Source organism: Halichoerus grypus, chromosome 3 (assembly GCF_964656455.1).
Source record: "Halichoerus grypus chromosome 3, mHalGry1.hap1.1, whole genome shotgun sequence".
In the NCBI taxonomy this organism is placed as follows: domain Eukaryota; kingdom Metazoa; phylum Chordata; class Mammalia; order Carnivora; family Phocidae; genus Halichoerus; species Halichoerus grypus.
In genome coordinates, this window is record NC_135714.1 from 120149937 (window position 1) to 120175274 (window position 25338).

The 25338-nt window shown below is 42.2% G+C and overlaps 1 protein-coding gene across 2 annotated transcripts in view; it reads right to left on the minus strand.

Moving 5' to 3' along the window:
- The window catches only part of TBC1D9 (TBC1 domain family member 9), a 117745-nt gene that overhangs the window by 46723 nt on the left and 45684 nt on the right, over nucleotides 1-25338 (minus strand). For both annotated transcript variants that reach the window (XM_036078930.2, XM_078069255.1), the window contains exons 2-5: nucleotides 21544-21654; nucleotides 7950-8068; nucleotides 885-1113; nucleotides 198-459 (exon numbers count right to left, since the gene is read on the minus strand). In XM_036078930.2, coding sequence (XP_035934823.1) covers nucleotides 198-459; nucleotides 885-1113; nucleotides 7950-8068; nucleotides 21544-21654 — 721 coding nt within the window. The remainder of the gene's footprint in view (nucleotides 1-197; nucleotides 460-884; nucleotides 1114-7949; nucleotides 8069-21543; nucleotides 21655-25338) is intronic.

Genomic DNA, 25338 nt, shown 5'->3' on the forward strand with positions numbered 1-25338 from the left:
AGAGTTCCCATCACTTTGTGTCAGAGCTGGCCATGTCACTCACTGACCTTTGAGTGCTTCAGTCTTTTTCAGTTCTGCATCTATACCCAGAAAAGCGTTCAGAACCCTTGAAGAGGTTCAGAAAAAGTTACACTTCATAAAAGAATGTAAGGGTTTCTTGTTTCTAAAGTGTGTAAGACTCTGTCTCTGTCACCTACCGTTTTAGAGCCGATACTTTTTTAGGAGACTTCTTTTTCAGTTTGGGCAAGGATCTGTCCTGTTCAAATCCCTCATTGTCTAAGAGTTGCCTCATGGCTATGTTAGCGAGCTGCTCCATTAACTTGAAGGTCTCATTGATGTTGAGAAATACAGAGAAGAAATGTTCACTGGACCTCGTGCTCACTTTGATCACATCAGGCAGAAGCAGCGTGGCGTTCTTCTCAAGCTGTGTGATGTCCACCCACCGGATCACCAGCTTGGCTGAGCACAGGGAACAAGCTGGTGAGCATCTGGCTCCTTAAAATCCCCAAAGGATCCTTCAGTCTCACAACCCAGCCCCCAGTCTTGCTGAACTCCTTGGAGTTTGCATGCCCCATATTTATTACTGTTTTGTTTGTTTCAGAGACAAATTCAGACCCCATAAATTCTGAAGTCATCATTATTATGGATTGAAGTCCATGTCAACGACATTTATGATAGCTTTGGAGAACCTTTATTACTTAATAACCTTTTTTTTTTTTTTTAATAATGAAAATAATTGCCTTCACTTGTTCGGTAGTTAAAACACAGTGTAGACCAAGTCATCACTACAGATCTATTTTTGGCATTTTGATGTGGTTTATGAGTTTGGGGCAAACTCTCAGCAGACTTTCCCAAGCTTCCCTCTGAAATCCTAGACAACTCACCTTCCCTTCCCATAAGGAAAGAATAAAAGCAAAGGTGGTTAATACTGAGGTACATCCAACCCTGACGGGGGACCTTCCCCTTCCAGTAGCTGCAAGAGTAATAGTTGACGAGCTTCTCTTCCTCGGGCATCCCGAACAGCCTGTGGAATTTCACAATGGCTTCCTTAAACTTCTCCGTGTCATCATCTTCCTTCACATCATTGATCTTGTTATACTCTGCAATGATGCCCTACAGCAAGGAGAAAACGAGGCACACGATGAATATTAATAAGACTAGGGCTGTTTGGGGGCATCTGGGTGGCTCAGGCATTAAGCGTCTGCCTTCAGCTCAGGTCATGATCCCAAGGTCCTGGGATCGAGCCCCACATTGGGCTCCCTGCTCCATGGGAAGCCTGCTTCTCCCTCTCCCACTCCCCCTGCTTATGTTCCTTCTCTCGCTGTGTCTCTCTCTGTCAAATAAATAAATAAAATCTTTAAAAAAAAAAAAAGACTAGGGCTGCTTTTTTCTGCATGCTGTATATGCCGGAAAGGAAAAAACCAATTTCTAATGCTAGAATTTTTTTTTAATTGGTACATTATTTTTCAAGGGCAGCCCCCCAATTCTAAGCCTGTTACTGAGGAGCACTTGTGTACTAAAAGATCTTCAAATAACAATATTGATTTGATTATCTGTTTATTGGTGCTAATCATTTTAAGAAGTTCACTTAGAATGAAGCCCATGGTTTTATTCCACAAATGAGGAGATGTAAAGATTTCACAAATTCTACTGCTTTTCTTAGCTCATCATGATAAAGTCACCCCAAAGGTCAGTTTCTGCTTTTCGCAAGATTACTACTTCATTAAGAGAACAGAGATGGCTGGCTTTCATGGAAACCAGAGGAGATCCATTTGGAACCGAGGCTAATCCAGGGATGAGCAGGCTTTGGTAGAGTGCTGCATTAGGGAACCTCAGACAACCACGATGTTGCATGACGGCACTGGACCTCTGGGTAGGGAGAAGTAGCCAGCTCAGAAGAAGGATGGAAAAACCTTTCCCAGTTGGCAAATACACCTACAGCTTATGTGACATTTCAAAATTATCAATGCCTTTAGAGTGGGATCAAATACATATATATATACTTATACATATACATACATATATATATACATATATATATATATGAAATGAATGAATAAATATAACTGACCGAGTGGGAAACCACTAGTAAGTAGTAGCAGTTGGGTTTCTAGGCAACCCCAATGGCCAATCAACTTAGCGTAAGCCTGGAGACCCTCAAGTGGGCTAATACCTTTCCCCTGGACCACTTAGCAGGGCTCTGACCTAAAGTCAGAGTAAGGAGAATACTAGAAGGGAGTGATGTATAACAAAGCAAATGATACCCATGTTTTGAGTGGAAAAACATTCAAACGGCATTATTCCAGATCTACTAAATACCATGCTTCCAGAATGCTCATCCAAGTTTAAAAAACAAGATATTTCTTTTTTTATTATTTATTTATTTATTTATTTATTTATTTATTTATTTATTTATTTGACAGAGACAGCGAGAGAGGGAACACAAGCAGGGGGAGTGGGAGAGGGAGAAGTAGGCTTCCCGCTGAGCAGGGAGCCCGACGTGGGGCTCGATCCTAGGACCCCGGGATCATGACTTGAGCCGAAGGCAGATGCTTAATGACTGAGCCACCCAGGCACCCAAAAACAAGATATTTCTAATATGAGAGAATTTTTGAGGATACGGAACTAAGAAACAACACTCTGGAACACTCCAGGGCCTAGTACATAATATCAACAGACCAGCCTTGCCAACTAATTTCAACAGTAAAGTCCCCATAGGGTTCAACTCCCAACTTCCCCACCCTTAAGGGAGAGGATCCAGAAATGCAGAACCTCTCCTTAGTTTGCTTGTAATTTCTTAGCCAGGTGGATAATGGAACAAAGGGATGGCACGTCTCCTTCTTTTATGTTCTACAGGTTCTACATAACATAAAGTGGGTTATCCTGGTTCCAGACAACAGCTTCACCTAACTGAAAAACTACTACAGTCCAAATATTTGGGATGCCCAATATAAACTGAAATACACAAACGACATTGACACAGAATTCACAAAAAGGAAAACTAACTTAGCTAACATGAAAAAATGTTTAACCTCATAATCAAAGATAGAAAATTAAAACAGTAAGATCCCATCTTTTACCTATTAAGTTTGGAAAACGATTTAAACCAACCAGAATACTGAAAAGTGAGCAATGGTGTAATTGCACAGGGATTCTAATATACTGACAATCTCTACTAAGTTCCATGAAAAATGTGTAAACTAACTCAGTAATCAACATTTTGTAATTTGTAATCTATCCCAAAGGAATGAAACAAAAACTATAGGAGAACTTATATGAACAAGTGTTCACTGTATTGTATTACTTTTTGTGCCTGTCCGCATTGGTCTAGAAGCTAAGGGACTTCTAGAAAGAGAGGAATGGTAAGGTCAATAGTGGGATTTATTCCATTATTAAAATAACTAAAAATTATATAACAATAGCAGTCAAGGAAACAAAGACATGATACAAAATTATATGCACAGTAAGACTACTATTATGATAAAATGCACTCCAGAAATCTAGAAAGAAATACACAAAATGTGATCTATGGGTTTGGATTATGGTTGCCTCTGTAGTTAATGATTACATTTATAATTTATAAAAGTTAATTAAATCTCAAAACAAATAAATTTGTTGGTTCCCTTCATTATTGGACAACTGGGAATGCTTAAAGCATTCATTTGCACATGGATGACATTCTTTCACACATAATTGCATTAATAGCAATTCCTTCCTCATAATTGGTTTCAGGGGAATTAAATGTGACATTTTTGGTATAATGAAAACAGTGAGAAGAATGGCTATTTGACATAATTGTCCTTGTTTTATTTTCTGGGTTTTTTTGTATGCTTGTTTTTGTTTTCCTCCTGGCTATTGTCACTTCTAAGCAATTAGTATCTATTGCCCAAAGACGGCACCATCTGAGGGAGGACTAGCAAAACCTAACTGGGGACCTCAGTAATGGCCCTGCATGGGGACGAGGCCTCACGCCCATCCCCGCACCAGTCAGCTGCCCCCTGCAATACGGTCAAATGACTGTCAAATGACTGTCAAATGAGGAACCTCACACTCTCTCCGTTTCCATTACTTCCCAGAAATTCAGCCATTACTTCCCAGATATTCAGACACGTGACTCAGAAATGAAATGAAGAAGTTATAAAATCAGATGGGTTTTATCAATAAAACAACTCTCAGTTATTTGAGAACACTTTTTTTGTTTGGAAGCTCCTCCCAACTTCAAACTGACCCTGCCCAACATCTTCCCTGCTCCCATTTTTACCCTCTTCACTACCTGTCTAGTTTCTTTAATTATAACCACGGAGTAAAAACTGAAATCAGCCATCCTGAAGCAGTGAAAAATATCCATCTTGAGGGGCAAAGGGTGGGAGAAAGGAAGAGGCTGATATATGTGCTTTTGTGCTGCTCAGCCCTCCCTAATTTTATGTGGTCCAGTTAAAATTCAGTTCTCTCCCTCAAAAATATCAGACCCTAAAAACCAATGATATTCCACTTCTTTTTCTGATTATAAAACTACTACTTGTTCCTGTAAAAGTTTAGTGAAAGAGAAGAAATTGACCATCCTGTGTAATTTTAATGAGAAGCGAACTATCAGATCACTTCCTAGAATTCTTCCTTAACCTGGGGGTAAAGAAAGGCTTTCTAACGATGACTAAAAATTTGGAAAGAATTTGTAATTTTGACTAAATAAAACATTTAAATGTTCCATGGCAAAAACTATCATGAGCAAAGTCAAAAGACAAATGACAAACTTAGGGAAAATATCTATGATATATATTACCGATAAAAGGCTAATGGCCTTTATATAAAAGAACTTTTAAGAATTAAAGAAAAATAAGACCAAAAGTCCCATAGAAAAATAAGTGAAAGACATGAGCAGAGAATCTAGAGAGATATAAAAATGCCCATTAAACATTTAAAAAGATGTTCAACTTCACTCATAAGTGAGATAAATGCAAATTAAAACACTAAAATATTTTCCCATCAGATTGGCAAAAACTCAAAAGCTTGATAATCTGCTTTCCTGGTGAAGTTGTGGGAAAACAGGCATTCCCATACACGCCAGTGGGAATGTAAACTGGTACAACTCCCGTGTGTGTGTTGGCGGGGGGGGGGGGGGGGGGGGGGGATTTGGCAATATGAAGCAAAATGACACATGCATTTACCCCTTGATTTGGCAATACCACTTCTACCAGTTTACCTTAAAGATAGATCCCCACAATACAAACACACACACACACACACACACAGCCATGTATATTATTATATGTATGAATTATAATTGTATGTACAATTATAATTGTATATTATATGTTTGTGTGCGTGTGTGTGTGTATATATATATTTATAATTGCAAAATATTGGAAACTACTTAAATGTCCAAGGGTAGAAGAGGGCTGATTTCTCTACAGTACATACACACATAATATGCACCTATTAAAAAGAATCAGGCACTAAATGCAATGTGGGATCCTGGATTGGATCATGGAATAAAAAAAGACATGAAGTGGAAAAACTGGTAAAATCCAAATAAAGTCTATAGTTAACAATATTTTTTTTTTCTAAAGATTTATTTATTGGGGCGCCTGGGTGGCTGTTGGTTAAGCGTCTGTCTTTGGCTCAGGTCATGATCCCAGGGTCCTGGGATTGAGCCCCGCATCAGGCTCCTTGCTCAGCAGGAAGCTTGCTTCTCCCCCCTACCTGCTGCTCCCCCTGCTTGTGCTCTCTCTTTCTCTCTGACAAATAAAGAAAATCTTAAAAAAAAAAAAAAAAGATTATCTATTTGAGAGAGAGTGAGTACGTGTGCAAGAAAGGGTGAGCAGGGGGAGGGTCAGAGGGAGAGGGAGACAATCTCAAGCAGACTCCACACTGAGTGTGGAGCTTGATGCGGGGCTCGATCTCATGACCCCTGAGATCATGACCTGAGCCAAAACCAAGCATTAGATGTTTAATTGACTGAGCCACCCAGGTGCCCCTGTAGTTAACAATATTGCATTAATGTTCATTTCTTAGTTTTGATAAATATACTATGGTTACAGAAGATATTAGTATTAATGGGAGCTGAGTGATAGGGTCTATGGGAATTCTCTGTCCTATCTTTTATAGTTCTTCTGTAAATCTAAAACTTAGTATTTCAAAAAAAAACCAAACTACTAAAATGTTTTTTAAAAAATAAACACAACATGTGGATACTCTCTATGAACTGATATGAAGTATTACCCAAGAGTTATTGAGTGAAAAGAGCAAATGCAGAGGAGCATAAGTACATGAAGACTTAGGTGTAAGAATTAGAGAAAAATAAGAAAAATACATATATCTGCCTCTTTTTACAAAAAGAAACACAGGAAGGATAGACCAGATAACAAGGAAGTTGGTTAACTACAAAAAGTTGGGGAGAACAGGGTAGCAAGGACGCAGAAGGGAGTAACACTTTGGGAAATTTAAACTTTTGGAAGCATGTTATTATTTTCTGCATGTAAAAAATAAAATTAAACTAACAATGCAGCAAAGAAGAAAGGGCCTGAAACAAAGTGAACTGAAACAAAGGGCTGATTCCAGGACTGGGACAGAGAAATTACAAAATGAGTCTGGGACATGGGGACACCTGGGTGGCTCAGTGGGTTAAGCGTCTGCCTTCAGCTCAGGTCATGATCCCAGGGCCCTGGGATTGAGCCCCGCATCCGGCTCTCTGCTCAGCGGAGAACCTGCTTCTCCTTCTCCCTCTGCCTGCCACTCTGCCAACTTGTGCTCTCTCTTATCTTTCCATCAAATAAATAAAATCTTTAAAAAAAAAGAAGAAAGAAAGAAAATTTAAATTGTTTATTATTGGAAAAGGCAAAATTAGTCACTCTACAGTGGAGAACCCGGGTAGGTAACACCTTGCTGGGTCTATCACCCATGAGGGGAGATATCATGTGCCTCCAGAAATGATACTCTTAAAAGGATGTAAGATTACTTATGAAGTGCTCCACCTGGGCATGCATAATCAGAATCAAATCCTAGGAAACATCTGACAAAACCCAAGACGAAAAAATGTCCCGTTAAAAAAAACAGAACCGCATACTTAAAAACATGAATGTCATCGGGGCGTCTGGGTGGGTCAGTCATTAAGCATCTGCCTTTGGCTCAGGTCATGATCCCAGGATCCTGGGATCGAGCCCCACATCGGGCTCCATGCTCCGCAGGAAGCCTGCTTCTCCCTCTCTCACTCCCACTGCTTGTGTTCCCTCTCTCGCTGTGTCTCTCTCTGTCAAATAAATAAATAAAATCTTAAAAAAAAAAACAAAACCTGAATGTCATAGGGGCACCTGGGTGGCTCAGTCGTTAAGCCGCTGCCTTCGGCTCAGGTCATGATCCCAGGGTCCTGGGATTGAGCCCCGCATCAGGCTCCCTGCTCCACGGGAAGCCTGCTTCTCCCTCTCCCACTCCCCCTGCTTGTGTTCCCTCTCTCACTCTCTTTGTCTCTCTCTCTCTGTCAAAAAAGAAATAAAATCTTAAAAAAAAAAACAACAACAAACATGAATGTCATAAAAGACAAAGAAAGGCTATAGAAACGTTCTAGATTGAAGGAGATAAGAGATGAAAAACAATTCAATTGCTTCCCAGACTGGATCCTGCGCTGGACTGAAAGGGAAAAAACGCTAGACAAGACTGGAATATGTGCCAAATGTTAAAGTATAATGTTAATGTTAAATTTATTGAAGGTGATAACTGCAGTGTTATTATTTAACAGAATATTCTTAGAAATACACACTGAAGTATATGGGGGGAAATTCCACTCAAATAGAAAGTAAATGAGCACTCAAATGATAATGTAAATGGGGTAAAATGTTAACAATAGGAGAATATGCAAAAGGTCTACTACAGGCTCTTATTTTTTCAACTTTTCTGTAAGTTTGAAATTGTTTCCAATTAAAAGTTAAAGCAAAACAAAGCAAACGACCCACTACCTGTATTTTTCCTCTCACAAATGTGGTGATATCATTCTCGTTTTCAAAGATGGAGAGTGTCTGCAGTAGATTCTGCTCAAGCCATTCCCAGTGTTCGGTGATTTCTTTTCTGGAACCGCCTGTATGAACAGTAAGATGATAAAAAAAATAATAAAATTTTGGGAATTTAAAAGATACTTAAACAGGTTCACTTCATCAGTGTCACTAAAGGAGACCACTGTCCCAACAGCTCTGCCTTTAAATGTTTTCTCCCCTTCAGACGAAACACAGAAGACACCTAAAGATATGGAAACCTGAGAGTAAGCACTGATCAGGTGGGTTCAGAAACTCTCCTAACGCTGTCTCCAGTTAGAAGTAGCAACATTTCTCCCACTCAGGTCTCTGGATTGGGACTTGAGCACACCCTCCGCTCGTCTCCCTCCTAGAACCTGCACTTCACAGGGTAACCTAGATCTTGTTAGGATACTAGGTTACAGTTGTTAAGTTGCAATGATTTGAGAGCCTTCGTATGCCCCTGGAGGTCTGATGTAACCACCTCCTATAATAGGCAAAAATGATCCTCACTCACTTCAATTATGAATGAGATGTGAAAGGGGATGATCGCTGGAGAGAAGAGCTGCCTGGCTCTCGCAAGCACAGCTGCCTTGAAATGTAATGGGATGAGGTCATCCTCACAGCCTCCGAGCAAGTCACTGCACTTGGGTCAGTGGTGAGAAGCATTAAGTCACCTCGCCTGGCAAGCTCCACACTGAAACCACCCAGCCTTGTAGCATATGTAACCGGCACTGTTCTCCGCTCACAACTGCAGGGCGTCACACGGAGGCGTGCCGTCAGGATGTGGTTGTAAAGATACTGGGCTAAATTCCTTCCCCTTCCCCTTTCATTCTTGCTCTGGCATTGTTAATGATCTTGCAGAAAACCATGTTTTATAAATCACTCATATACATATAGACAAATCGTATGCACTACTCATTCCAGAATTAAGGAATGATTTTCTGATTCCACTGGTTCAACCTTCAGGCATCTCCTCAGATTTCCAAGCTTTCTTTTCCTTGATTTCTTAACAGTGTCTTTTCTTCTCTTGGTCCTCTGTCACCAGCAATTCAAGGTAAGTCAGAATCTCACTCTGACTCCTGACAAAGAAGGGCGGGAGACATGAGTGTGTGTACAATTATACTCAGAACTGTAAGAGCGGGGCACCTGGGTGGCTCAGGCGTTGTTAAGCATCTGCCTTCGGCTCAGGTCATGGTCCAGGGTCCTGGGATGGAGCCCCAGATTGGGCTCCCTGGTCAGCGGGAAGCCTGCTTCTCCCTCTCCCACTCCCCCTGCTTGTGTTCCCTCTCTCGCTGTGTCTGTCAAATAAAGAAATAAAATCTTAAAAAAAAAAAGAACTGTAAGAGCAGAACTAAAATCTCCTTGAGGTGAGGTAGGCTTGAGGGGTTTCAGAACCACTGTTTAAGGAAAGGAAAAACAAAACCAAACCCAAGTTCGTTTTCTTTTATTTTAAGACTAAACACCAAAACTGCCTACACAGAATACCGATGGAGAGGCTGAAAAGCAGATTTGTTAGTGGGGAGGCAGCCCTGCGAAAACACGAAAGAACAGATTGCAGCTCTTTTTGGGCATTACCCATGGCCCACTTATTTGGGTAAAGGCAACTACGATGTCACGGAGAGAGCTAGAACTTAGGACACCTGGGTCCCCCTCCCTCTGCCACTAGCCAGTTGGGTGACTTTAGACAATTTGTTTAATCTGTAAAATGGAGATGAATGAAACATACACACACACACAAACACACACATCAAACCCTTATCCATCTCAGAGCAATGCTATAAAAATCCCAAGGAATCATGTCCTCAGAGATAATTTGGAAAAGAGGAAATATTTTTCAGATGCAAAGAACAATTCCCATTTGAAATATTTAAGAGAATGAGTCATTTTGGAGTTTACCAGAGGGCTTTAAAATATTATACACTTTAAATTTTTAAATAGTTACTGGAAAAATTTCTTTTTTTAAAAAGATTTTATTTATTTGAGAGAGAGCAAGCAAGTGTGAGTGGGGGTGGGGCAGAGGGTGAGGAAGAAGCAGACTCCTTGCCGAGCAGGGAGCCCGACTCGGGGCTCGATCCCAGGACCCCGAGATCATGACCTGAGCCGAAGGCAGACGCTTAACCGACTGAGCCACCCACGCGCCCCAGTTGCTGGAAAAATTTCTAAAGTATACAATGCCCTTCCTTGTCTGTAAACAGGTCCCTACTATCACCAGCTGTGACTGGCTGTGATAGATAGAGCCCTGTTAATGCCTGCCATGAGCCCTCCACCCCGGCCACCCGTGCTTGCTGGCCTCTCAGACGTGTGCACCTCAGGACAGAGGCACTCCTGGAGACCCACGGGACTGCTGAGCTTCTGCAGACCTGCCGGGCACAATTCTCAGCGTCTGTCTGATCTTGTCTTCTGCCCCTGCCTATGTTGATTGCAGATGTGCCTTCCAGAGGCTGGTTTTCACACGGTCAGGCTACTGACTGCTATCTCACCATGCTCTGCCCTTGACCAGGTAGTCACTCGAGGTACTGGACTTTGAGTTCCTGTTACATTGGCTCTGGAATCCAACCTCAGCTCAACCTCACTAATCCTCAATTATCCTGAATAGAAAAGTCCATCAGCTACAAGACCTAGGATAGAACAGGTGTGCTTTCAGCTTTGCACATGTTGCCTTCAAAGTGTTCTTTCTGTACCTCTGAAACAAATAATGCATTATATGTTAAAAAAAAAAAAAAGAGAAGAAGAAGAAGATAGCAGGAGGGAAAGAATGAAGGGGGGGAATCGGAGGGGGGAGATGAACCATGAGAGATGATGGACTCTGAGAAACAAACTGAGGGTTCTAGAGGGGAGGGGGGTGGGGGGATGGGTTAGCCTGGTGATGGGTATTAAAGAGGGCACGTTCTGCATGGAGCACTGGGTGTTATATGCAAACAATGAATCATGGAACACTACATCAAAATCATGATGTAATGTATGGTGACTAACATAACATAATAAAAAAAAAGTGTTCTTTCTGTACATATTCACGTAAGCACACCCACCCACCCACACACGCAGGGTAAAAATGGTGTATATGCATGCATATACTCATTCAACAAACATTTACTCATACTTCCAATTGTCATGGATAGAATACAAAGACATAATGGCTAATTCCCAACTTTTTCTTTTAAATATATACTTTTGAAGATTTTATTTATTCATTTTTAGACAGAGAGAGAGAGAGCACAGGGGGCAGAAGAGAGGCAGAAGGAGAGGAAGAGGAAGAGGAGAGTGTGGAGCCCGACACATAGGACTCCATCCCACGACCCCGAGATCATGACCTAAGACAAAATCAATTGGATGTAACCAACTCCGCCACCCAGGCGCCCCTCCCATCTTTAAGTAGGCCAGCCGAGCACTCTTGTACCGAATTTCAGATTTACTATAAACATTGTTTCCCCACCTCCTGCCTTCTCTGCTGTCCCAGGACCTGCTGTGTCCCACCCCGTTGCACTGTCCATCATTTCCGTGATCTCTACCTCCTACCACCTAACACCATTTGCACCATTGGCTCTTCTACTTCTTGCTGCCCAGAATGTAAATCCCCACATTTCTATCTTCTTTTGCTACCACTGCCCCCCACTGATGCTGCTAGTGCGGTTTCCATTCAGCTCTCCATCTCCTGTTGCTTCTCCCATACTTCTGAGGGTCACATAAAAAGACTAGGCTTCTAGAGCTATCCTGAGCCACTCACTGCTCCCACGTACAGGAAAGGAGCCAATACGGCATATCTCCACAGCTTTAGGTCTTGCAACCCTTTCAGTGTACCCGGTGCCTTGGGCCTACTTCTGTACTACCAAACCGGTTTTGGAGGTTTCTTCTGGCTCTATCTACATCTAAGATATCAAAGTTCCAGAAGACTGAACTCCAGATAAGGAAGGACTTTGTGTACCATTATATGAAACCATTATCACCATATTTGAGAAGAGAAAAAAGACACAAATGCCATCAGCCGATGGAAGTTTCAGGAACTACCTATGGATACATACCTATACCCAACAATACTTTCTAGGGCAAGTAATGAAATGTACCTTCTACGACAAAAGCACCACATTCTCTGAACACTTTCCTAAATGTTCCAGGTTCTGGGGACTAGAAGTATGATCAATACCGACAAAGCAGAGCTGGATTCCCTGACCCAGCAGACAAGACAAATTCTGAAGATGCCACTCTTGTAAAAATTATTTGTGAAATCAGGTGTCCATTTCTGTACACTTCTCACTCCAGACCAAAGAGTCCACATTACCTCTCAGAGATCACAGAGCAAATGTCCTGCTGTTTGAGACCCACTGTTGCTTTGCTAGACCACTCTTCAGGAATGAGCTAAACTCCAAAGGAAAAATGTTGGAATCCTAAATGTTCCTTATAAATAGCTCTTTCCTTTCTTAAGACACTAAATACAAGTGCTGCAATATTTAAGATCTTGGAAGTTTTCTTTGGTTATTTTTTAAGGTGAGGTAACATGGAGCTCTTGTGCTGTGAATAGGGACTGGTCTATTTACTCAGCAGTTTTTTTGTTTTGTTTTTTTAAGATTTTATTTATTTATTTGACAGAGAAACACAGCGAGAGAGGGAATACAAGCAGGGGGAGTGGGAGAGGGAGAAGCAGGCTTCCTGCCGAGCAGGGAGACCGATACGGGGCTCGATCCCAGGACCCTGGGATCATGACCTGAGCCAAAGGCAGATGCTTAACGGCGCCCCCACTCAGCAGTTTGAACAGAAGGTGTTAGATGCTCAGAACAAGAAAGGAAGGGCTTGGCTGTCCATTTTCTGGAAAGGCTTCATTTACAGAGATACAGCAGGAAAAACAAGCTGACCTGACTGTGCAGTCAGCTGGCACAACAAAGAAAGCCAGTCTTGGGAAAGAGAATCCTCCAGAAGATCCACGTTAATCCAGGTTAAAGCATTCTGCTGTGGTAAAAACTAGATCAACACCTGATGGGCTTAAAGTTACTTAGAAATTAATTTTAGAAAAATGGGAATCTTTTATCTTTTGGAGTGGTGGTTTTTGTTTTGTGTTGAAGAATACTAGCCACAGGCTCTGTGCATATATCCAGGCAAAATTTGAACGTTCTTTAAGATGATGAAAAATACAAAATCATCCTAGTCTAATTTCTCATCTAGCTTTAAATGTATCTTAAAGTACATAAAGGCTACTTGAAATAAAAAGGACGAAGCATTAAGATGGAACCATGATTTGATTCTATCATATCTGGCCTCTGAGGATTAAGAACAAAGGCTTACAGCCCTACTGATAGATAATCAGCAGATATTTCTTTGTGATGCATGATTACCTAGCTCCAAAACCTATACTTAAGGATGAATACCTACCATTTACATTGGCATGGATGGAACTGGAGGGGATTATGCTAAGTGAAATAAGTCAATCAGAGAACGACTGGTTTCACTCACATGTGGAATATAAGAAACAGTGCGGAGGATCATAGGGGAAGGGAGGGGAAACTGAATGGGAAGAAATCAGGGAGGGAGCCAAACCATGAGAGACTCTTGATTCTGAAAAACAAGGAAGAGGAGGTGGGTGGGGGGATGGGGCAACTGGGTGATGGGCATTAAGGAGGGTACGTGATGTGATGAGCACTGGGCATCATATGCAACTGATGAGTTATTGAACATTACATCTGAAACTAATGATGTACTGTATGTTGGCTAATTTAGTTTTTTTTTTAAAAAAGGATGTTATTTAGAAAAACAAAACAAAAACCCAAAAAACAAAACCTACTTAAGCGCAATAAGTATGACTAGAGGTTAGATTACCTGGAATAAGAAGAAGCCTGGTTATCAGGCAGACAATATCACATCATAGGTCAGAACACAGGCTTTGATGTCAAAAAAAGTACAGCTGGTTTCAAAAGTACACATACTGACTCTGTAATCGTAGGTAAATTCCTTTCTTTGTGCTTCAAATGCCTCATCTTTAATATGTAGGTAACAACACCTGCCACACTGGTTTGTGCTGGGGATTAAAGGAGATTATACACACATGTGAAGTCCTGAGCACAGGTCTAGAATATATAAAGCACTAAATAAACAGTTAATTTTGCTATTACCATCGCAAGCAATAGACAAAAATCTCATCTTGACTTACGATGCTGGAGGTATTTCTAACTTCTGATGTCAGGGCGCTAAAACATCGGCTGGTTAACCCTTGCCTGACTAACATGCATTCAGCAGAAATCTCCCTGGCCATGGCATCATTATGTTTGTACTGCTAAGTGTACATATTACTGGAGTAAGGCGTGCATAGAACAATTCCTTGTGTAACTACTGTTAAGCTTCTTACATAACTGCTTAAATCTCTTATGGGCCATAACAATATGCTCATAGCTTTATAACAACTTTTTTTTTTAAGATTTTATTTATTTATTTGTCAGAGAGAGGGAACACAAGCAGGGGGAGCAGAGGCAGAGGGAGAAGGCAGGCTCCCCGCTGAGCAGGGAGCCCAATGCGGGGTTCGATCCCAGAACCCTGGGATCATGACCTGAGCTGAAGGCACCCAGGCGTTCCGCTTTATAACCACTTTGAGAAAAGAGAAGCCCAGGTAACTCATCCAGCCTTGACTGTAAGATTCCTACAGTCCTGGATGTGGTTGATGTCCTTATTTTAATTTCACTTAAGTGCCAAGGTCTTTTTCCCACTCTGATGGGGAGAAAGTAAATGGGTATCTTTCTGGAAGGCAATCAAGCTAGGGACACTAAAAGCTTTACAGATATGTATATTTTTGACTCAGCATATCTATTTCTATAAATTTATCCTCAAGTGATAATTAAAGGAATGTGAAAAGATTTTTTTTTCAGAGGGTATTGATTAAGGTTGTTCAAGATGTAATTAACATTAGGGGAAAAAAGACTCATGTTTCCGATAATAATGTATCAGATAAATTATGTTACACACACAATAAAATATTATCTACTCATTAAAACATGTCAGAAATAGGTTTTATTGACATGGAAATGACATATGACATATACATGAAATGACATATGACATATCATGACATATGACATATACGTGTGTGTGTGTGTGTGTGTGTATACAAAGTCTTTGTATACAAAGTCTAAAAGGTGATTTGGAGGGGCCCCTGGGGGTTGCTCAGTCAGTTAAGCGTCTGACTCTTGGTTTTGGCTCAGGTTGTGATCTCAGGGTCTTAAGATCAAGCCCCATGTAGGGCTTCGAACTCAGCGAGGAGTCTGCTAAAGTTTCTTTCTCCCTCTCCCTCTGCCACCCTCCACACTCATACGCTCCTTCTCTTTCTCTAAAATAAATAAATAAATTTTTAAAAAAATATAAAAAATAAATAAAAGGTGATCTGGAGTGTGGTATTGTTTTTAAATTGTATTCTTTTTGCTTATCTTTATTTTCTAATTTTCTGCAATGAACATGTATTACTTAAAGAAAAAAACAAGTTTGTTTTTTTTTTTAAGATTTATTTATTTATTCTAGAGAGAGAGAGAGAGAGAGCACAAGCAGGAGGGGCAGAGGGAGAGGAAAAGAGAATCCCAAGCAGACTCCCTGCTGAGCGCAGAGCCTGACATGGGGCTAGACCCCACAACCCTGAGACCATGACCCAAGCCCAAATCAAGAGTTGGATGCCTGACTGTGCCCCCCAGGTACCCCACAACTTGTTTTAAGCTGCTGTGTTCCCAAAGATGCAAGAATAGTTTTTGAGATACCTGGACCGAGAAAGGATTATAAAATGCCAACTTCCACATTACATGTATTTCATGTGGATGGCAACTAAATTATCCCACATATTCTCTCTCTATTGTACAGAAATGGCAGGAGCAGAACCATCTAGCAATCTTTAATTAAACTCTGGGTCTCAAAAAAATAAAAATTAAAAAAAATAAAAATAAAATAAACTCTGGGTCTTACCAGCTGCTGACTACAAGAATGCTTAATCATAAAGGCCAGTATGGTTCTACTCAAAAAGTACTGGGCTAGGAAGAGGGAGACCTAAGAATTAGGTCTCAGCTCTGCACTAACTAGCGACAACTAGGATTGTGAACTTGGGCAACTCACCTTGCCTCTGCATCCTAGTAAAATAAAACCGTTAGGCAAGATGGTGGCTAAAATAGCTTTCAGTTCTGAAAACGAATGAGCATCTAGGCCCAGATGAAATTCTGGGATGGTAAAGAAAAGAGAAACTAAATCAACAGGCAGCCAAATCAAGGCACCATGCAGGGCTGTGTCATCAGTGAAGTGCCCATCAAACACACATTTCCTTTATCAGTCCTGCTGAAAAGTCAGATCCAGAGGGAATTGTCATCATCTCCTTCTTTCTATTTATTGCTCTTCTCGGTGGTCCCAGAGCTCCTCTGTAGACGATGTCCTTGGAGTTACCATCATTTTTATGTGTCTATATTCTCACTGAGGCTGTATAACCCTTCTTACTGTTAGAACCTTCTAGCTCTTCTAATGGGGAGAGCCAAATGGGTTGCCTTCTACTGAAATCCACTGAAGGCCAAGGAGGGCAGAGGACTGGGCTCTCTCCTGCCTCTGGAGCACCAAGTACAAAACATGCGCTGCTGAGGGAAGACCTGTAGCTGTTTAGCTTCCTAATGAGAGCCTCAGATGAAAAATGGTCAACTGACTGCTGGGGAGAGGGGGAGACTGTCAGAATATAATGAGATCAACAAAGCTGGCTAGACAAATTCCTATGGTACTGCTTCCTTTATGCCCTTAAGAGATGGCAAAAGGTGTAATTTACTGCACAAACCACTGAGCAAAATGCAATTCAGCAGGCTAGAATTGATGGCACAATGGAGTATCAACCGAAGAGAAAGGTGGCCCGGATGCCTGGGTGGCTCAGTTGGTTAAGCGTCTGCCTTGGGCTCAGGTCACAATCCCAGGTTCCTAGTCTTCCTGCTTCTCCCTCTGCCTGCCACTCCCCCTGCTTGTGCTCACATGTGCTCTCTCTCTCTCAAAAAATTAAAAAACAAAAAAAAAGAAAACAAAGAGAATGGTGGCTTCAATTTGGGTAGTAGTGAAAAGAAAGTCATTACTTAGGAATGTTTTTGGTTCCCTTTCCCAATTAAAGGTCTCAATGCCAAGGAAAAGTAAAAAAATCAAACCAATCTGGATACAACTGTTAGAAGATTGGAGGCAGGGGCGCCTGGGTGGCTCAGTCGGTTAAGCTTCTGCCTTCAGCTCAGGTCATGATCCCAGGGTCCTGGGATCGAGCCCCGCATCGGGCTCCTTGCTCAGCGGGGAGCCTGCTTCTCCCTCTCCCTCTGCCCCTCCCCTCTGCTCATGCTCCCTTCTCTCTCTCTCTCAAATAAATATTTAAAAAAAGAAGAAGAAGATTAGAAGCAGCTTATGAAAATAATGTTTCACCAAATAACTCTTGCTTTTTTTCCACTCTTCTTTCTATATGGTTCATATTATTGCCAAGCGCCAGGTGACTGACTGCTACGTTGGGAGTAAGTGAGACTCTGCAAAAGACTCGCTGTGACTCAAGTCTAAGGCAAGTCAAACGACTAGGATTTACCACTGCTCTTCTACAGAAAGTGGTCTCTGTGAAGACACTGATGGTAGATGCTCCCTCGAATCCAATTTACATGTTGCAGATTCACGACATGCATGGCATACAGCAACGTTTTGCAATCCTGTGGATTCTACAGGGCAGTGAGCTAGACTCACCTGGTTTTCTGCTGACACTTCTCTTACAGCAAAGATTCATGAAAAGTCAAGCAAATTAAAAAGCTCTTGACACACTGTCCCACCAAATACCAACTTTGCAGTTTATAAAAAAAAAAACCATTAAAATGACAAACCCAAAGGTCAGCATATCAGAGAAATCTGAAAGCTGGCAGCTTCCGCTCTTAAAATCCTCTCCTGAAAGGGAGCCAGCAATTTGGGTTTTAAATGGAAATCGATAAGAAGGACTAATGGGTGAATGGGACTTTCACACTGGTTGTCACTTCCGTGGAGTCTTGCACAAGGAAATTCTGGAGGTATCTCTATGGGTAATCAATATATACAAAAGCTAAAGCTGTTCTGGGCTTATTATAATGAGATCATGCAGTTGTGACAGGCATTATTTACTGGAAAAATGAAAGTACATCTCCTTGTGGTATAAAGTATGCCATCAGCATGTACTGCCTCGTGTTCCTTAGTGTTGGTTTGGCAAATAATTCAGGAATAATTCAGCTTTGTAACTCTGGGCTCTTTCCTACACGAGCATTCACAAGAGCATCTGCTTCATAGAATGGCAAAGCCTCAGAAACTGAGAGGAGTAGTGATGTCAGGTCACAGGGAAAGAAGAAAAGCTTAGGGCTGAGCCGGCAGGAAAAGAAGAATCACAGAGGCACAAACCAGAAGCTCCCCTCAGTGTAAATGCACACTGCCTGGCAAGTCCAGGTGCCTAGAATTGCTGTAAGGAGAGAAAGGAGGGCTCTAAGGAGCTCCAAGCTCCAAAGGATCTCAAAAGCCTCTGGACACAAGTGGTAGGCAGGCTGGAAGGTGAGAGAGAATGTGTCAGAGTGTCCTTTCCACACCCTTGTTAAGTGGCCCTGCCGGCTTTCTAATTCTCTTTCTTTTTACTTCGTCACTTGCTGACTACAATGTCTATTTTAACACATTCTAGAATGTTTGCCGACTAAATGTGACGCATTCCCACCAACCACCTCAGGACTCTTCCCCCTCGACAGTAGCTACTGGGTCCTTCCTCTGTGTATTGAATGACGGCTTAGAGGAGCCTGGGTGGCTGGGTAAGCCTGTCTTCTTCAGGGTCCCAGCTTCCCTCTTCCTGTAGCCCTGATCTCCTTCCTCTCACTCCAATCCCCACCCTTCACTCCCAGGTGGTTTTCTCCATGCCCTGCACCCTGATGCCATGCCTTCATTCACCAGAATGCATAAATGACTGATATATTCCGTCATTTCTCATGGGCCTTTTGCATCTAAACCAGAATAACTCGAAAGGGATACAACACTACAATGCTAGAATTTCAGGTACCATTAAATCCTTGAGGGAGCATTCCGAGGGCACCAGGGCCTTCCGGCAGCTGGAAATCACACCCAGATAACCTCTCCTACTGTGTAAAAGCCCAGCTGAGATTCTTGCATTTAGTTGGGCACCCTGCAATCACCTGGCACTGTGTGGTACTGGTTCACACTGGGTTATAATTGAATATTTACTTCTGTTCTCAAGAGCAGAGACCGGATCTAATTATCATTATATCTTTAGATCCTAGCACAGCACTTCCTACTAAGTAGAGATCAATTTAAAGACTGAGCAAAGTCAACTGAAAGAGCTCCCAATGGCCAAAGCTAGAATGATTTGAGCAACAAAATAAAGTAGCACTGGACTCTCCAAAGTATAAAATCAATATGCATGATTCCATACTGATAAAAATAATTGAATAAATTAAAACTCCCCACTCCTTAAGGGTGGGCTGTGTATAGTGACCTCCAGAGAGTGAACAGCATGGTAAGGGACAGAAAATAATAACAGTGGAGAAACCCAAAAAATACTACTTCAGCTGGATGACTGAGGAAAACCTCATCAGTCATAAATTAACAATATGTACCCTTGCTTGACATAATGTGATAAAAATAGCACTTTATCTCTGTGATCTCCCTCAACAAAAATCCATCGCCTTAGCCTAAACATGAGAAAAACATCAAATTGCAATAGAGGGAAATTCTACAATATACTTGACTAGTATCCTTCAAAACCAGCAGGGTCATCCAAAACAAGGAAAGCCTGAGAAACTTCCACAGCGAAGAGCCTAAAGAGACATGACAACTACATATAATATAGTATCCTGGATAGGGTCTTGGAACAGAAAAAGGACATTAGGTGAAATCTAAATAAACTATGGCTTTGGGCGCCGGGGTGGTTCAGTCGTTAAGCATCTACCTTTAGCTCAGGTCATGATCCCAGGACCCTGGGATCGAGCCCCGCATCGGGCTCCCTGCTCAGCAGGAAGCCTGCTTCTCCCTCTCCCACCCTCCCTGCTTGTGTTCCCTCTCTTGCTGTGTCTTTCTCTGTCAAATAAATAAATAAAATCTTAAAAATAAAATAAAATAAAATAAACAAACAAACTACGGCTTTTGTTTAGTAATAGTGTATCAAGAGGCGCCTGGGTGGCTCAGACGGTTAAGCATCTGCCTTTGGCTCAGGTCATGATCCCAGGGTCCTGGGATTGAGCCCCAGGTCGGGCTCCCTACTTGGTGGGGGAACTGTTTCTCCCTCTCCCTCTGCCTGCCGCTCCCCCTGCTTGTGCTCTCTCTGTCAAATAAATAAATAAAATCTTAAAAAAAAAAGTAATAGTGTATCAATATGGGTTCATTAACTAAAACAAATGTACCATACTAAGATGTTAATAATAAGGGAAACTATGTATGTGGAGGGCAGATGGGAGCTCTCTGAACTCTCTGATCTAAGACTGTTCTAAAAAATAAAGTCTATTAATAATAATAAAAAAAATCAAGTGGAGGTAAAAAAAAAATGAAAAAAAAATTAAGTGCTCAATGCCCTTGCTTTTCCTATGGTTATTTGCAAAGCCACATGCAAACAAATAACTAAAAAAATCTTGGCCGGGGCGCCTGGGTGGCTCAGTCGTTAAGCATCTGCCTTCAGCTCAGGTCATGATCCCGGGGTCCTGGGATGGAGCCCCGCATCAGGCTCTCTGCTGGGTGGGAAGCCTGCTTCTCCCTCTCCTACTCCCCCCTGCTTGCGTTCCCTCTCTCGCTGTCTCTCTCTGTCAGATGAATAAATAAAATCTTAAAAAAAAAAAAATCTTGGCCACTTTGGATTAAAAATTCTTTTCTTTTTTTTTAAGATTTTACTTATTTATTTGATAGAGAGATAGAGAGAGCGCACAAGTAGGCAGAGCGGCAGGCAGACTTTCAGCTCAGGTCAGGACCCATGACCTGAGCCGAAGGCAGCCACTTAACCAACTACCACCCAGGCGCCCCTAGATTAAAAATTCTTGTGAGAGATCCAATAACGGCAGGGCTGCTGACCACCATTTTAAACACAGGACATTATTATAGATTATGATCAGGGAAAAAAAAAAAATCCCTACTCAAGTAGGAAGTACTGTGCTCAGATACGTATTGCTGAGGGCACCCAAGTAGTCCCCATGTTCCTCTTCATTTCCCAGCTGCCCATGGAGTTAAGCTGGGGTCATGCGACTGGTTCTAGCCAACACAGTGTGAGTGGAAGTGGGGTGTGACACGTCCCGCCCAGGGAGTTAAGTGTGGGTGTGCCTCTATCTCCCATTTTTCCCTTCTAAGTCATCCTCCCATGGAGGCTTCGTGTCATTACAGTTGGAGAAGGCCACAGGGTCCAAAGGAGACTTTGCCAGAGTGAGAATGGGGTAGACAAAGGAGCCATTAAGATTTGGAGTTTACCTGCTGAAGTGGCTATGCTTAATTACTCTAAAATACCAAGTGATTGTATTCCCAAATAAAGGGTCCTTCCCTTCTGGCAGAAAGTTGCGAATCACCAGATTTCTCCATATTTCTGAATATCACTACTTACCACAGGCGATGGTCCAATAGACCAAAGAGTCTGGAGTCTGGTAAAGGATTCGGTAAGGAGCCACCCGGGCACTGGAGTCCAGCACAACATCAAGGGTACCCACGAGAAGGCCTGAGGGTGGAGGAGAGAGAAGAATGCTTAAGGGTCTCCCCAGTGCTTCCCCCAAATTCCCGGAGGCCGTGTCAGCATACCCTTTCTGTAGGACCTCCCGATGCTCTTCCCCTACAACCCTTCTCGACAGCCCCTCTCTTGTTGCACCCCACCTTGGCAAAGTCTTCATCTTAAACAGTCTGATGCTGACTCTGACTCTACATTACTTTTTCCCACAACCTCCAAGAGAAACTGCCGAAGTTGGAAGGCAGTCTGCTGGTGTCAAAACTAACGGGAGGCTGACAAAGCCGGGAGCTCGGTCCCAGGCACATGCCCGGACTTACAAATGCCTGTTTAAAATAAAAATAAGTAGGGTACTAAGCACTTATGTGTTGGTGTCTCTGCTTTATCTACATTATGCCCAATGTGCATTATGTCTTCCCCCTTTTCACCTAAGAAACAAATCCTTAATTTGAGTAGCTTGTCAAGGCCTGGAAGCAGTCATGTCTATCTGAGTCAGTGTGCCAGGCTGGCCTACATATTATTTTAATCTGTCCCACTTTTCTTTGTACTGGAAAAGTATAGGTTAGCTCAGCAAACATCAAGTAAGTACCTACTGTGGGCAAGGCAAACCCGGCAGGCACAAAACACAGTAAGACAGAGTCCTTAAGGTATGTATAATCTAGTAGGGGAGAAGGCAAAGCAGTGATTTTCACACTTGTTTAGGAGTGAACAAGGGCTGTGAAACAAGCATTTCCCCACCTCAGTGGCAGAGTCCTTTAGCATTTGTCACATCAGTCATTAAAACCAGAGATGGCTGCAGATGACTGCCCTCTACAATGATGCAGTAACTAGGCTGAGGGTCAGGAAAGGCATTGGGGTAGCATACGGTGGCATTCTGTGGGACAGGAACCTCACTGATCTGTCCAGACCCCAGGGGGAAACTCGCCCATGTCATCCAAGTCCAGGATGCCTGAACAGTCAGCAAATGAATTTACCTATTTATTCATGAGAAATGCAAATACTCAGTGCACCAATGCTCACTTAAGAAGAGGCAGCGTCTTCTCTTTCCAGGAGTGCAAATCTATCTTATAACCACCATTCCTCCAACATCCCCCCCTCCTGGAAAGTGTGCCTCCTTTATCTATCCCACCTGGGATTAGGCACCGGACATTTTCTTCATTATTCTAATTAACATGGACACAGAGACACACAGATTCCACAAAGTCAAATAAACTAGATCCCTTACTTGACAGGATGAATCCAAAAGATTCCCATAAAGTAAATGCCCATAATTATTCCAAAAGTTGGATGGAAATCAGCACAGCGTGGGATTTGGACTCAGAAGAACCAATTAGGAACTCTGGATAGTTTTCATCTTAGGGCAAGGCATCTTATTTTCAATGCCTCGGTTTTCTCAAGGATAAAATGGAAGACAATATCACAGTTACGAGATTGTTCTTGTAATAAGACTGAATATAATAGGATTTAAGGGCAACAGGCTGAGTGGAATAAAAGGTTAAGAAACCAGTTTGGAACTTGCCAAGACACTCCTTTATTTAATTTGACTTCTACTTAGACGGCATGTCTATTAAAAATGGCTTTGGGATACTATTTATAAGTGCTTGAGGCTGACGTGGGGAGGCGAAAGGTCCCCAGGCTCCCTTGCTCTGCTCCTGCTGAAAATAAGCAGCATACTGGGAACCACGAAGCTCAGTGCCTGGCTCATAGCAGGACTTTCATGAAGTTCTGCTGAATCTGAACCATAAGTTCTTCTGAAACTGTCACCACTAGTATCTCCTGACGTGTTGTCTTGGAACAATGTCTTGAGGTTTGGTTCCCACCATATCACCACATGGAATACCTTGATGGAATACCAATGAAATTCACTTCCTTTTGCTCTGGCAGCCTGGGGTCATAGAAAGAGCTGTATCGCTGAGTCACCTAGTGTTCAGACGAGCTCAGTTCTGGCTCTGACTCTGTTATAACCAGTTCTGTGGTGTGGACATGCCACTTAACTTCTCGTTGCTTTGACTGGCTCAGTTGCAAAGTGATCATAATAGCACTTGCCTTCCTGAACCAGGGTTATTAATCAAAAAGCCTACGGGAGGTTAACCATGGGCAAGTCCTACAGTTGTCCTTGGTCTTTGTCCAAGGACAGGAACCCATTTAGGTTCACTCCAAACCACAGTGACCATAGCCGATCTGAACACACCAGGAAAAACAAACTTTCACTAAAGTGGAAATTAATTCATTTGTTTGATCTGGCCTCTATGAAATACATTAAAATCCCTACGGTTTGTAGTTTTCCAAGGGGTAAATTTCCACATAATGCCACACATGTATGCATTTTTGTTTTCTCTACTGTGGCGTGGATTTACTGCAAAGACCTCTAATTACTTTTCAATTATCTGCAGATGGAAGAGTATATTAACAGGAAAAGCAGAAAAGAGTGCTCCAGCTAAGCTGGATTCCCTTCACTGTTAACTAGAAATACAAGTACATCATTCGTAACTGAGTGTTTGTAATACTTCACTCTTTTTGAATCAAAAGAAGAAATGAAACCCCCACAATACTGGAAATGGCACATACATTGGTTCTAAGGAACACGCACTGCAGTCTGGGCTTAGGGAATTTAGTCAAGGATTAGCCTACATGGTTTAATGAGCCTCTAAAAGACTGTCATCACAGATAAAGATTCTTCAAGGGCAAGCACAGCTCACTGGGCAGAGCAGCCAACAGAAGTGGTCCCAGTTCTGGAATTCTTCAGTCCTGGCCCTGCCACTACCCCACTCTCACACCCAGCCTCCCTGAGCCTCAGTTTCCCCATCCTCAATGTCTCACTAGACTTGTATATTCTGTAATACACAGGAGGGAAGGCCCCTGAAAAGGTTCAACCTGATTCACTCATCTTGACCACCACAAAGGTCCCCAAGTGAAATCCACCTCCAATACCCATTATCCTAATTAACAAAATCTCCAGTGTCACTCAGGGACAAAGAAAACTGAGTTGTTTAAGGAAGACCCCCCCCCCCCAAAGTGAGGGTTTCTGATGAGATACCAGCTCATCAACACTGAGTGTGCATTCACAACTTGGCACCACCAGCTCCACTAAGATTTAGATGAAAATGAACAGGTACATACATACCTACTATAGGGTCCATGCTGAAATATTTTAAACTACAGACAGTATAATATTGTAATACGCACATGAGGTGCACGTACAATTAGAAAACTGTTGTGAAAATTCTTTGAAAACTTAAGGTACTAGATATTCAGACAGAAAGTAATACTGTGAATCGAGGTATGCAGTTGGCCAGCCAAATCAATAAGTACACTCGTCCACATTAACCCAGACTTGCCCTTTCCCTTTGTAACACTGAGTAGAATTCTCCCTCTATTCGGAATGTTGTGCTTATCTCACTTCCCACTGCCTTAAATGACAAACTCCTAATTGTTTAATACCTCTCTTTCTATCCCTCCTCCCCTCCAAGTTCTGCTTCTGGAGTACCTATTGAATTTATTTAAAATTACCTGTACATTTTGCCTCGTTCCACATCTCCTCTTCTTTCCAGAAGACCTCTTATGGCGGAGGCTGACTCCTTCTGACTCCTAGGTCCTACCCTTTGCTTGGAGCACAGTAAGCCCTGAACACATGTTTGATCAATGGATGAGTTCCCTAGTCTTTGAAAACCTACATAAGTC